The 13,439-nt window shown below is 40.5% G+C and overlaps 1 protein-coding gene across 2 annotated transcripts in view; it reads left to right on the top strand.

Annotated features, from left to right (window-relative positions):
- The window catches only part of LOC105937975 (cytosolic phospholipase A2 gamma), a 41,781-nt gene extending 31,588 nt beyond the window's left edge, over positions 1-10,193 (top strand). For both annotated transcript variants that reach the window (XM_012879561.3, XM_036148579.1), the window contains exons 4-13: positions 1,246-1,432; positions 1,513-1,618; positions 1,693-1,833; positions 3,060-3,125; positions 3,206-3,340; positions 4,044-4,190; positions 4,291-4,374; positions 4,683-4,837; positions 6,563-6,734; positions 9,646-10,193. In XM_012879561.3, the coding sequence (XP_012735015.2) occupies positions 1,246-1,432; positions 1,513-1,618; positions 1,693-1,833; positions 3,060-3,125; positions 3,206-3,340; positions 4,044-4,190; positions 4,291-4,374; positions 4,683-4,837; positions 6,563-6,734; positions 9,646-9,830 (1,378 nt within the window). In that variant the 3' untranslated portion in view covers positions 9,831-10,193. The remainder of the gene's footprint in view (positions 1-1,245; positions 1,433-1,512; positions 1,619-1,692; positions 1,834-3,059; positions 3,126-3,205; positions 3,341-4,043; positions 4,191-4,290; positions 4,375-4,682; positions 4,838-6,562; positions 6,735-9,645) is intronic.
- The last annotated feature ends 3,246 nt before the right edge of the window (positions 10,194-13,439 follow it).

Below are 13,439 nucleotides of genomic sequence, written 5' to 3'. Positions count from 1 at the left end.
TGAGACGCTGTCATCCGGCTCCACGTTATGGTCATGAGACCTTGGTTTCAACGTCAAACGCTAAAAACACCTCGCTCTTATGTGCATCAGGATCTCCATCCATCCAAGTTTCAATTTCATCCAAGAACTCTTTAAAACTGGTCAGCTTTGGTTCGTACCAATCGCAGTGATCGGTTTCTTTTTCCTCATCGCTCAGCAGACTTGCAGTCTGAAGATTGCAAGTTCATAAACTCCACTAAATAATTATTAGAAGTTTTCATATGCTTGTCTATGGAGGATTTTGATTCTCCAGCATCAATTAAAGCATGAATGTAATTTCTTTTCTTGTCAGCACGCTGAGTATGACTCTGCACCTTTTAATTAAAGAGTTCTCTTTCCTTTAGAAATCCTTCACCTTGTTCATCCATTTTCAACACAAATTTCCTTTTTCCAAATCCAAAAGAAAATTTTTACAAAACAATGAAGTTGGAATTGCTTGCAAATCAAACCACCTGTTACCATCCATGGCCTATGTTGGAAATTTTGGTTATAAACTAACTTAAATATATTCTTACTACCCAAAGAAGAAAACTAAATTGGTAGAAACTGCAATCCACAAAATTTATCATAAATGGCCACAACAAATGGTCCGAGGAAATTTTTACTACTTTTGTCCACACAGGGAGGTTCTAAAAGTCAATTTTCATTTTCCAAAAAATTGGCAAACAAACCTGTATAAACCAGTGTCAGAAAAAAACTTGAAACGTATCTTCAGAGATTATAGTGCCAAAATGTGCGAAATGAAATGCATTTGATGTGCAACTGTATAAATATCGATAGTTTTCTACACAGCTTGTCGTCATTATTAAACCTTTGTTTTATTTAAAAGCAAACCATTATCTTGCCTAGGGCACCATGATGCCTAGAACAGGTTATGCCCAGGGCACATCAATGTCTGACAGAAGGAAGCTGGAATTAACACCAAAACCTTTAGATTGCAAGACCTCTACTCCACCCTCTAAGCCACAGTCGCTTCTATGATTTATCCCTATATAGAACGGCTTCTTTTTTCTTCCACGTTGAATTAGTTTTTTGGTCAACCAGTTGGTGAAAGTCCTGCCCTTTACTCTGCAGTTGATTATCAGTTTTACAATATGAAAGTTTAAAGTCAATTACATTTCTGGGTTGTAATTAAACAATATTTTGATGCACAAGGCTTTTTCTTGAATTCTGTAAGCCAGCCCATCTTCCACTCCTTTGTGTTAGGTCCATGGCCTCCCTGTACAGTGACCCTCAGTGGAGCGCCAACATGGATGAAGCTGTGTCCAGGCTGTCAGGTCCTGGGGTGGAGCTGGAGCACGCTCTGGCCTGGTTGGCTGAGAGGTCGAAAGAGGAGCACTTCTCTTTAACGGATATCTGGGGAGTCCTAACCTCTGCTGGCATCATGAAGCAGGTTAGACACGTGTACACCTTAAAAATCCTCCTTTGAACTGACATGAGGATGCCTCAAATCAATATTTTGTACTTTGTCAGTTGGATCCACGACCTCTTTCAGGGGAAGCCAACAGGAGTGTCACCAACCCTTACCCCATCTACTGTGCCATAGAGAAACACTGCTTCTCAAACGGGCCACTAGGAGGTAAACAATTACATATCCAGTCACTGAGGGATTTATTTGAAAAAGGTTTAAAGTGTTTTCCTTTTTTCCCTTAGGGAAATGGTTTGAGATGAGCCCTCATGAGGCAGGATTCACAGAGTTAAACCTCTTCGTTGAAACCTCCCTGTTGGGGAGCACGTTTCAGAATGGGGAGCTGGAGGAGAAAAAAGCAGAGATGGACATGATTAAGCTCCAAGGTGATTTTGAAAACTTAATTACGGAAAACAACATATCAAATCTCATCTGTCATTGCAGAACCTATGTGTAGAATGTCACCTTTTCAAAGGACTGCTTGGATTTAATATTTGGTAATGTATTTCTAGTGTCATGCAATTATGCCCTGCATTGCAAATATTCCATTGTTGTGAAAAAATATTTGTCTTCTTACAGACTTTTAGTGTATTCACTTTTTTGTCACGGTTAAATGTTTTAGATAATAAAACAAATTTCAATACGAAAAATCACCTGAGTATCCACAAAAAGTTTTCATCTGATGTCTTTTATTACGTGGTAAAGTTTTCCAAAACAATCTGGCCCGTGGGAAAAAAAATAAAATTTCCCTCGTTGTGAATTAACTGATAAACCAAGAAATTTAGAAAAGCTGCTTTCAAGTTCACCATCCAGTCCTAATAATGGTCAAATACATAGAAACAACAAATTGCTTAAACTCCGCATAGAAACACAGACCTTGTTTGGCTGAAAACAAAACCAAACTTGACAACAGTGTCCTGAAAAAGCTAACATGGGGGTTGGGGTGGGTAAGTTTGACATTTCCTTTTCAACAAACTTATGATATCTGTCTACAACAGGTATAGTAACTGTTAAAAAAAAACTTCACAGAACCCGTTTTAAAAAACTCCAAACAATCACTTTAAACAGAATATGTCTGACAACATGAGGTGGGCTAAATATCTCAAAAAGCAATCTTGTCCTGATTAAATAAATCCAAGAACAGATCAGGACGGGACGGGACACAACTATCAGTCTGGAATGGGTTACAAAAAATTCTAAGGATTTGGGACTCTAGAACACATCCAGAAAACTTCTCCAACTGTGGCTGGCCTACTAGAATTAATCAAGCATTCCAGCATTGACTTCTTCTTTGGTGACTTCTGTCATAGCTACAAATTAAAACAGCCATATATTTTGTTTTGAATTTAGATTGCTAAAGCAAAAATCAAACACTTTAGATTTTTAATTTATAATTTATTTTAGATTTTAATACATAATAATAGTTTGATATTCTATTGATATTCTATTTTTACATTACAAAAAAGGGGGGAAAATATCTTTTTTTTTTCTTTTTGTTATTTGGTTTTGATACAAAAAAAAAACAAAGAACGAATCATACATAGATTCTGGAGCAATCATGAATAATAAAGTTCATTCATGAACACGTTTTTTTTGTTTTTTAATGGTACAGGGGTTTTAGGTAGTGCACTGGCTCATGAGGAAACTCTCATGGAGGGGCTCCCTTCCTGGCTTACTGGTAATCACAGCTGGAAACACATACTTGTTAAATGTCTGTTGGCTAACTAACCTAACTCACTTCTTGTGTATTTGTTTCAGTGCCTATAGATGAGGCAGCCGAGAAATACCTCCATGTGTACATTGTGCTCACAAACCTGATTACGCTCACATCAAGCATCATTAAGGATCCCGCAGCTCTGTCTGAACTGGGCCAGCTGCAGAAAATACTACATGGTTAGAATTTACACCCATTTCTTTATCTTTAAATCTAATTCCGCAGCTAGTGATGATAAGATTAGAACGTATTGAGTGTTATGGCTGTTATTGCAACCTGACCTTTCATAATAGGATATAACCTTGCCTGCAAGCTGAATTCTCGTGGCATTTGTGCGTTCACAAACACATGAGAATCCATCTTGTACTACTCCAGCTTCAACCGTTAGTAATCAAACCAAAAACGGTTTGGGCCAATCGCGTTGCAGTAGTATAGTTTAAGAGCTGCTGAACTCATAGCCGAACAAACATATACATAGCAGCACAGGAGGATGCACGTGTAGTTGCTGCTATCACATCTGTTTTGTAAGAATCCACGATTTCTTCTATGAAAATAGAACAGCAAGAAGTTCCTTGACTAGCTTATCTTGTGTGGGTTTCTCTTAGTGCCTGCTGCTTATGTTTTAATTTGATATTGTGACTAGCTAAAACTATCCTTTGGTAGGCGGGCACTAGGTGTTACTTTGCCCAATCAGTTCAGAGGGTTCTGCTGAATGTCCCTCCTTTCCTCAAACGGATTCAGTGGAAGCAGTCCCAGATTGAGGATGTGCAGAACGTAGAGTGCTACACATTATGAATGGCTGGTCAGGTTAAATGGGATCATGATGCAGAAAATTCTTGGTTGTATTTGTTACTCTGCCCATTCTATCCTTCTCTTTCCAAGACAAGGTTAACCGTAATGAGTCTGTTCTGCTGGAGTCGCTGTGTTCAGAGAACAGAACAAATCTGTTTCAGCAGTGGAGTCTTGACCTGGTGGGAGTAGTCGAAAGCTGGGGCCAAAGGCTGGAGGATGGACCTATCAAAACATCAAGTCTGTAATCTATAGCGCTGTACTGCAAGCAGGATTATTGGCAGTATTGAGATAGAAAAGTCTAATTTATCTGAATTTCTTTCCAATGCATTTTCACCAGTTTCTTTCCTGACAAATCAAGCCCTTCCTCTTGTTTTGAAGTGGGAGTGGGGAACAACCAGCAACTTCCTCTATCAGTTCCAGAGTGAGTACAGGCGACCTGTAAAGCTTAATGATTAAATTAGACTGCATGATAGTAAAAAGCAAACAACTGATCAATTAGCAATTTTAGTCCAGAAGTAAAGCTGATTTAAAAAAAAAAAACAAAAAACGGAAGACCGGTGGGAAAGACATGTGCTCATAAATTATTTAAAGAAACTTGGATAGATTGAGTCCCTAACATTTAAATTTCCTTTTGAGATAAGTTTAATAATTTTCTGTAAAATGGAAATTTATTTAAATTTGCTCTTTATGAATTTGGATTACCAAATTCTTATATTCTGTTACCCACAGATGCTTCAGTTCCTGACTGCCTCCAGTCGAAAGAACAGTTTCACCTGATAGACGCTGGTCTGCTAATCAATATGCCCTACCCGTCATTTCTGGGAGACAAGAGAGACATTGACCTGATGATTGCACTAGAGTCTAGTGCTGGAATTATGTTTCAGGTACATCAAAATATTTGTGCTTTAACTGCAAACTCATCCCTGAAAGTTCTCTTTTGCATCTACATTTAACTGCAAGACTGTAAAATTATAATTACTTTGAAATGTAAAGATGAAGATTGGATGGGGCTGATCTCTGCCTCAAGCAGAGGAGTTTAAATATCTTGGTGTCTTGTTCACGAGTGACGGTAGGATGGAATGAGAGCTGGACAGCCGGATGGGGACTTCAACTGCAATAATGCAGATGCTGCTCCAGTTTCTTGTGGTGCAGAATGAGCTGAGCCAAAATGCAAAGCTCTCAAATTGCTGGTTTGTCTAAGTTCTGACCCGCACCTGTGGTCCAGATCAGGACCTCAAGAAAGAGATCCTGGATACGTGATGGAACGAGCTTCCTTGGGAGAGTTGCCAGGCTCAGCCATAGAGATAGCTTTAGCTATGGTGGCCGAGAGGTAGAAACGTACTGTAGACAAACTTCAGCTTTTCAGCTTCCATATGTGCTGGCCAGCTATATCCATGGTTCATGTGGCTTTTATTCTTTGACAGCTCAGAAAATTTGTACATATCTCAAAGAAATATAACTAAAATGTCTGACGACCGTATGTAGAGATGACATTTTTGATCTATCAACTCAAAGCACATCTTCGCAGCATTTTGAATATGGATCTGGAAGCATATATTGGTTCTCTTACCAGTGTTCTTTTAAAAATGCTGTTGACATGCAATATGTATGCTTTTAGTATTTTTTTTTTTTTACATGTCCTGTCTGGCTGTGTATCACTAAGAATTGCTGTCTTAATGTCAAAGAGAACCCAACAGATTTACTTTCACAAGTGGAGCATTAGTGCTTTTGCTATAATGCTCCGCTTGATATGTAGGCATTATATGGGGATTATTTCAAATTCAATGGATACAGAAACTGCAAGGTAGAGAAAGAAAGGGCAAAATGGTAAAGGGTGGGGGGGGGGAGTTGACAAAAATAGAGCTGAGGAAAAAGTGAGTACAAGATAATCTCTGTCTGCTTCTATGCCTGAAAGAGATATAAAAGCTAAAGCAAACCAACCAAAATAGTTTCACAGGTACAAAAAACCAACACCTTTGATAACACTGAAAAATATCCAGTATTCTTTAATACAAGATGTATTTTGTTACCGTCAAAGCTAACTATGCTTTTTTTGCATTAAAATCGAAGTCTTCTCCTGATTTTTGTCAACCTACCTGCTATACTTATAGAAACCAGTATACTGGTTCACATGGAGAATATAAGTCAGATCAAAATGAGCATATGAATGTCAAAAGAGTATCTGGTAAGGAAAACCTTGTACACAACTTTTAGTATGCTACTAATAGGAAAGTAACCCGTGGGGTATGTGTGACTGTATGAAAGTTAGGCCCTCATAAAGTAAATAGTGAGGCTCTAGGCTACTGCAGTACTATGGCTTGCAGGGTGATGTGGTTGAGACTGAGGTTAAGGAGGGCCACTCTGACTTTAGATGTAACTTCTTCTGTATCAACAATACAAATCTCTTTTCTTTGTGATACTACAATAAAGAAAAACGTAGCGTTTGTAATATCATTAGTACTTCCATCAATCAACACTTAAAGGATGTAAGGTTTTCCATTAATTATGCATGTATAATTTTTTTTTAAATAAAAGATGATAATAAAAGCTGTATGTGCTGAATTCCAGTATTGAGCCATAGATTATTCACCTTCTGCTTCCTTTTACAGACTCTGACTCTTGCCAGAGACTATGCAGCTGAAGTGCAGAAGCCCTTCCCTCATATAGATCAGAAAATCCTGGAGGAGAGGGACTGGCCAAAGGACTGCTACGTGTTTGAGGGAACAGAGAAAGAGCCAACAATCGTTTACATGCCACTTTTCAACAGGAGAAACTGCAAAGGTTAGTTCTTTCATGCTTACTTAGAACAGCAAGGCAATTTTATTAATATAGCACCCTTCACCCTACTAGTCATATCTGCTTTCCACAAACCTGACCTTTTTATAGAAGAGTGGCAAGAGGAGATCCATTGTTTTAACAAAATAGCCATGAGAGGAAGTTTTTCTTATCAGATGAGATCAAAAATAAACCTTTGGACTCTCGTGCAAAACACAGTGTGTGGAAGATGACTGACACCAGCTTACATGCTGAACCCTCCATTTACACAATGAAATGTAGTGGTGGAAGCATCATGCTGTGGGGATGCTTCTCTTCAGCAGGAACAGAGAAGCTGGACAGAGTTTATTGGAAAATGGAGGGCGATAAATCCAGAACAATGATGGAGGAAAACCTGCTAGAGGCTGCAGAAGACCTGAGACTTTGTTGGAGGTTCACCTTCTAATGGAGACAACCCCCTAAAAGCAAACACCCAGAAATAAAATGCAATTAGGAAGCAAGTTATCGAGTAATGAGTTAATCCAAAGTTGATCGATTTTATCATTTGACCAACAATGAATTGATAAATGGCCATTTTGTTAAAGACCGCAATGTTCTCTTATTTTAAGAGGGTCTTTCCCAATGAAGGGGCAGATTTTTACAATATGCTGAATTTAAAACAGAGTTTCACTTGTTGTGGAAGCCTAGACAATTGCTGATAAATAATTCGGGACTCAATGCATTTTTTTTCTTCCTTATCAAAATTTCTCTTATTTTTGTTATTTTTTTTTTACGCCCGCAGGAGACTAGATGAACGGAACAGGGACATTTTGACAAACGTATTTTATTATTATTATTATTATTATTATTGAAAGGACATTGAAATTTGACTAAACAGATTCATCCAAAGAGAACTCTAATTTATTACTGGACTATTTTTTATTAAGCTTATTTGATTGTGGTTTTGTTTTTGAAGGATTTAAGATGGCAGAGAAGAGCCTGCAGCTGAACAGATGATGTGTTTGTTTATATTAAGTACAGCTGGTGACGTAGATGGGTGGCGCACGCTGATGAAGTAGCTTATCATCGAATGTTGTACGCGATTTAGTCGTAAACGATGATCGTATAATGTGCACACATCAAACGTGATGAGCCAAAGATAATTAGATCCAGTGTGTGTCATGGAATAGTCTTATAAGACTGTTAAAGGTATACTATGCAACCGGGGTTGATTTTCCAGCGAGGCTCCCCCCAGAGGGCGAAAGTAAAAGTGCACTGTCGTAAAGATGCTCAGCTGTTCTCCTGGTTTCTCCGTCAAGCCAGGCGCGGTTGTTTTGAGCTTAGCAGACAGGCGAACGCAATGAAAAGTCGAAAAAACGGCAGTACAAACAATGACTAACACAGTGAAAGTATGAACCTGCACACACAGAGAGAAAAACCATTCCAATTACTTACAATCGCATCAGCAGAAGCGCGAGGTCCGCGTCAGCCTTGCAGCCTTCTTTTTCTTTTAGCTCTCGCCATTCGGAAAAAGCTTGCCCGATGTTCACCCGTGTACGACTCCTCTCTCTGTCCAGAGCCCTTTTCCTCTTTCTTGCCTGCTCCGACATGGGCTTTCGCTGTTTTGTCCTGGTTCCACCATGATAACTGCACAAATATCGCCACTGCGCTAGCAACGAGCATGCCTTTCACCGGGGGTGTGTAGCAGTTCTCGCCGTAAAGCAAGACCAACTCTCGCGGTCTTGCACGAGACTTCTGAGCCTGTGGGTGAGCCTGTGGGTGCGGGCCGAGGGCAAAGCTTACCGTTCATCATCTCGGCCAGTTTTCCAGTCTTTTTAAGCCCTCGAACCTCAAGCCATCGTTTCAGCTGAAGGTTGGTGTGTTCTTCGACAGTGCGACCAGTAATCCGTGTGCCTGGAACATCGTCTTGGGAAAGTTTAATGGCTGTAAAGTCGGTCATATCGCTGGTTCTGTTGCGCTTGTAATCGCTGGTTGCTACGGGCGTTCTCTACCTGTATGTCCTACCTAAGCGGCAAAAGGGGCGTTGCTCTTGAGACGGTGACGTCACGTGCGCGGTACCCCATTGCAAGTACGGTATTTCCCCCACAGACCACCAGGGCGGCCGAGAAAACCTTTGTTCGACCTGAAATGACTCATTTAATCATCCAAAACGGTATGGAACACATTAATTAACTGAAAAGTGTTGCATAGAATAACTTTAAAATCACACAGTCAACTGGGCATAAGGGTGCGTACCCTTCAGGATGGCGGCCACACTACAACTCTGAAAGAAGGTCCGTCTAATGCGGACGTCATCAGTTAATTGGCTGGAGCCTATTTCAATGTAATAAATCCTTTTTGCAACAACTAATTGTAAGTCAATTATTTGTTTGCATGCCTAGTTTAGATCAAAGCATATTTATGAGTTAGAATGACCAAGGTAAAGTACAGACATAAAATCCTATTGGGAATCAGTTGCAAGACTTGAATATTGACGCTCAGGCACTCTCCATCCAGTCTGACACAGTTGGAGCAAGAGTTGGATCAAAGAATGAGGAAAAACTTCAGTCTGTAGATGCAAAGCTGATAGAGACATACCCCAAAACACATGCAGTTATACTTACAGCGAACGGTGTTTCCACAATGTTTTGACTCAGAGGGGCTGAATGCAAATACAGCTGCCTTCTTAAATATTTATTTCAAAACATTTTAAAGAGTAAAATGCTCTTTCCCCTCACAGGTATGCACTACTGTTTTGGTCTATTATATAAAAACACAATAAAATTCATTGTTGTTGTAAAGTGACAAAACATGGTTGGTACAGTTTGTTAAATAAATAGTTGAGCAGGTCTTTAGTAGTAGCTGAGATGTGAAGGATCAATAATGTTCATAGTGAAGCTAAAGAGTGATGACTAAAGAACCCTCGCTGTTTCTATAGATGCAGAAGAGTTCAAAGCAAAGATGAAGATGTTCTCCACCTTCCAGCGTCCTTTCAGCCAGGAGAAGATCGACTTTTTGTTGGACACTGCCAAAACCAACATCAAGAACAACAGGGAGATTCTGCTGAGAGAGATTAATAAAGCAGCCCTTCGTCGAATGAGCAAGATGATGGGACAAGTCTGAGAGACGGGGTACAAAATGAGTCACACAGAGAATAAAGGAACCTTGAGATCAGTTCACAGCTCTATCAACTCTGTAATCTTTATAAAGTATATAATCTAAAAGATCAGTGTTGTTCCTTTATGTCTGCAAATGAATGCTTACAGATTAAATCCCAGTTAAGTGTGTCTGTAACACTAAGAAATATATTCACATATGATACTCTCTTTTTATGATTTCTATGACATTCCATTTGATTTCTGTTGCTTTGGAGTGATGGAAAATGAAAGGTTTCATCTTGATGTTAAGGCACATGCTTCAATTTAAAGTGGAACTGTAGAAACTCAGCAACGCAGTATATCTGAATAAATAAATATGTGGCACATGTGTATTGTTTTGCTGTACATGGACCCCTCTTTTTATTACCAGAAGTAAAAGTCTTGGTAGAACATTACAGTAAGAATATATCGAGGTGAAGAAAATATTTTTGTTGCATATTTTTTAAATATTTTTGTAGCTTTCCTTAATTATTAACAATAACAGATTACATTAATGTCAATGTTTTTTATGTTTTAATATCAAAAATGTAGATTATTATATTAACTTTCTTACATTGTTGGCAAGTTATTTTGTGTAATGAAGTTTAGACGTAAATTCAAACTAGAAGACTCATGCCAGCCGCTCCTGCATCCCTTCATTGTCTCATCAGGTGCCTGTGCTCCAGCCAATCTGTATCAAGTCTTCATCCCACTTCAGCCAATCATCTTGCAAAACTTTGCTTATAAATTTCTCCGTCCATGGATTCTCCCACTCTTCTGCTGAGTTTTGAGTGTGTAGCATGTCTCCTAGCTCTGGTTTGCACTCATCCCATCTTGCCCACCTTACCGCGCTCCTGCTGTTGGTGACTCTTTTTCTCCTCTCCCCCTCCACCAGCCATTTGGTCTGGCAAGTGCCTCAAAAACTCATCAGATCCTCTTCCAAAGCATCGCCAAGGCCTCCCGGCTTTGAACCCCTTTAGTATTTACAGACATGTCTTCTTCAGCTTGATAATGAGCTGAGCAGGGCACTTTTCTGTCGCTCATTGCTGACATTCATCTCAAATACGGCCGCTCATTTTTTCCAGTATCACAAATCTATTGCACCATAGCTGCATCCGGCCCTCATCCAGTCAGGTTTCTGTGTAGATTGGGTCATCCTTGATACTGTAATTCTCATCATGCTCTCTCAACACATCCCCTGTTTTCTCGTGGCTATCAGCTCCTTCTTCATACCTGCAGCTTCTTCAAAGATGCTCATCCAAAATCCTACTGTCTCCGCTGCTCATCTCTCTTCAGACGACCCAAAACATGGGGAAATCATCTTTTCACTCCCATTATTATTCCTGAATAGGCATTACTTTTCAGTGTTGTCTAGACTGCCCTTTGATTTTCTCCTCACCAGCCTCTCAGGGTCAGGGTCATAGTCAATTTAAGATTATTTGTATAGCACATTTCAGCACAAGGCGGTTCAATGTGCTTCCATCATGAATACATCAAACACATCGAAACTGTCACCGGTCGTGAAACCAGTGTCAAACATTAAATTGTGTACCTGCTTCCTCTACTTCCACTCACATTTGAGCTAATCTCCAGTTTGAGCTATGTGAAATTGGAGGTGGTTGTTTTGCCTCCCCTCAAGGAGGTTAACAAGGGTCTTGTGATAGGGCCATTTAAATCACCCTTCTGTTTCTTTCCATGTTAGCTCTCTGGGGATAGCCACTCATGGAAATATTCATAGAAAAAGCGCCATAATTGAATTCTCAGCTCTTCAATTCAGCCCTCATTCCAGTTTTAACTCCCTTATCTATAACTCCCCTTTTCCCTCTTCTATGCCACGGTGGACCATGAAATATCTCTCATCAAAAAGTGCTTGGCTCGCTAAGGCTGATATTGCGGACCCTTTAAAACTATGCCGTTCACCTCTCCCAGTGGCATGTCCTTGGCAATAAGTTGGATCCACGTTTTTATTTTACCGTGAAGCTTAATTTTGGCAGTAGGAGTAGCCCTGCTTGTTCAACAGATTGGCTGAAGCTCTTTGCTTCAGAAAAACCCTGCAGGCCCAGCCAAACAGCTGGAGTTCCTTGGCATCAAGTTGCAGTGAGGTCTAGAGATCCTGAGGTTTCCATTAACTCAGTGTGGGTGTTGGAGTGTGGGCAGGCAGGTGACAGCTGGAGAAGAGAAGCTACAATGGGTGAAGGACCGTGTTAATGGTTCCAGGAGGCTTTGGCAAAGAAGAAGTTTTTGAAGGAATCTGGGAGCGGCGTGGTCACCAAACGGCTTCAACCTGAAGGCACAGAAAATCACAAGGAGTAAGCTAGAGACAGAGTAAGCAAAAATACATCAAAGATATTGTTAAAGGAAATATTCCTGATCCTGCAAAAATTCAAACCATGGGTGAAGAGAAAAGTTAAGTTTAAACTAAACCCCCCCCCAACTGCCCCCCCCCCCCCCCCCCAATGAGAAACGCTCCTTCTCGCCCTCCTGGTCTTCCCCCAGTCCACATGCACAATACCAAACACTTCCTGATGGACCTTACGTTCTGACATAAATGGCTTTGTCTCTGGTAAATGATACTTTCTTATGTGAATGGTCAGCAACACTTACATGCATACCATGCTGTTCTGTTTACAAACCCTGTCGTGCACACGCTGGAGGCGATGCTGCTTAGCAACGGCTCAGCATCTCGTGGTGCCATTGGCAGAGAAAGTCGTCCCGGGTTGTCACCATTTCACTGCATATTCCTGCTAAAAAGTCTGGCCTCACTCAGTTGTGCAATCAATTGTAAGTGAGTGGCGTGATGGTCTCTCTCAGTAGCGGCTGGTGCCGAGCATCTGATCAGATTCGTGCACGTGGCAGGTGTGCAGAGCTCCGGTTGCAACGGGGCATTCCTCAAATGACGTCAAATTGCTAAATTTAGAACAGGCAGTGCGTCTGCATCGCGGCCATCTTGTGGTCGGAGAAGCTGTGTAGAGTGGTGAAGCAGACAGCTTTGTCCCGAATCCTGCATCAGCAAATATAATGGTAACAATGAAACACTGCTGCTTCAGTGTCTATCGGAGTGATTCTTGATGTGGCCATGGTGACCATTTGAAACAAGTTTTTTTTCATTCCTTTTCCTAAACCCTGAAAGAATGCCGAGAAATGCCATTGTTGGATAAGAGCGAATAAGTGGGAGGGCTTTGCAGTTCAGCTGTGACGGACTCAGGAAGAGGGATTTTTGGTTCAGCAGGCAGACATGTCACAATCTGATAACACAAAGCAAATATTATTTTTGTGAGACATTTGTAAATGTTTAACGTTTACTTTCTGAGAATGGGTTATTGAGGGATCAATCGAGGATAAACAGACGTGATTATGCATTGACCAAACGTCCTCCATCTGTTCAAATAACCCCGTGCTGATGTGTTAAATCTTCAGTTTTAACCCACTAACTGAACGAAAATGTAACGATCATCTTCTTTTTCTCCGCTAACAGAAATAAAACATCTCTATTTTTGCGTGTAGACGGTTGGAAATGAGACGGAGCGGACTGGATCCGCTCTCCCTGCTGCATGTGCGCTCCCGACACGGCGGGGATAACTCAGAGAACCAGCGC

This window comes from Fundulus heteroclitus, chromosome 16 (assembly GCF_011125445.2).
Source record: "Fundulus heteroclitus isolate FHET01 chromosome 16, MU-UCD_Fhet_4.1, whole genome shotgun sequence".
Classification (NCBI taxonomy): Eukaryota; Metazoa; Chordata; class Actinopteri; order Cyprinodontiformes; family Fundulidae; genus Fundulus; species Fundulus heteroclitus.
This window is presented reverse-complemented; position numbering and strand designations above follow the sequence as displayed.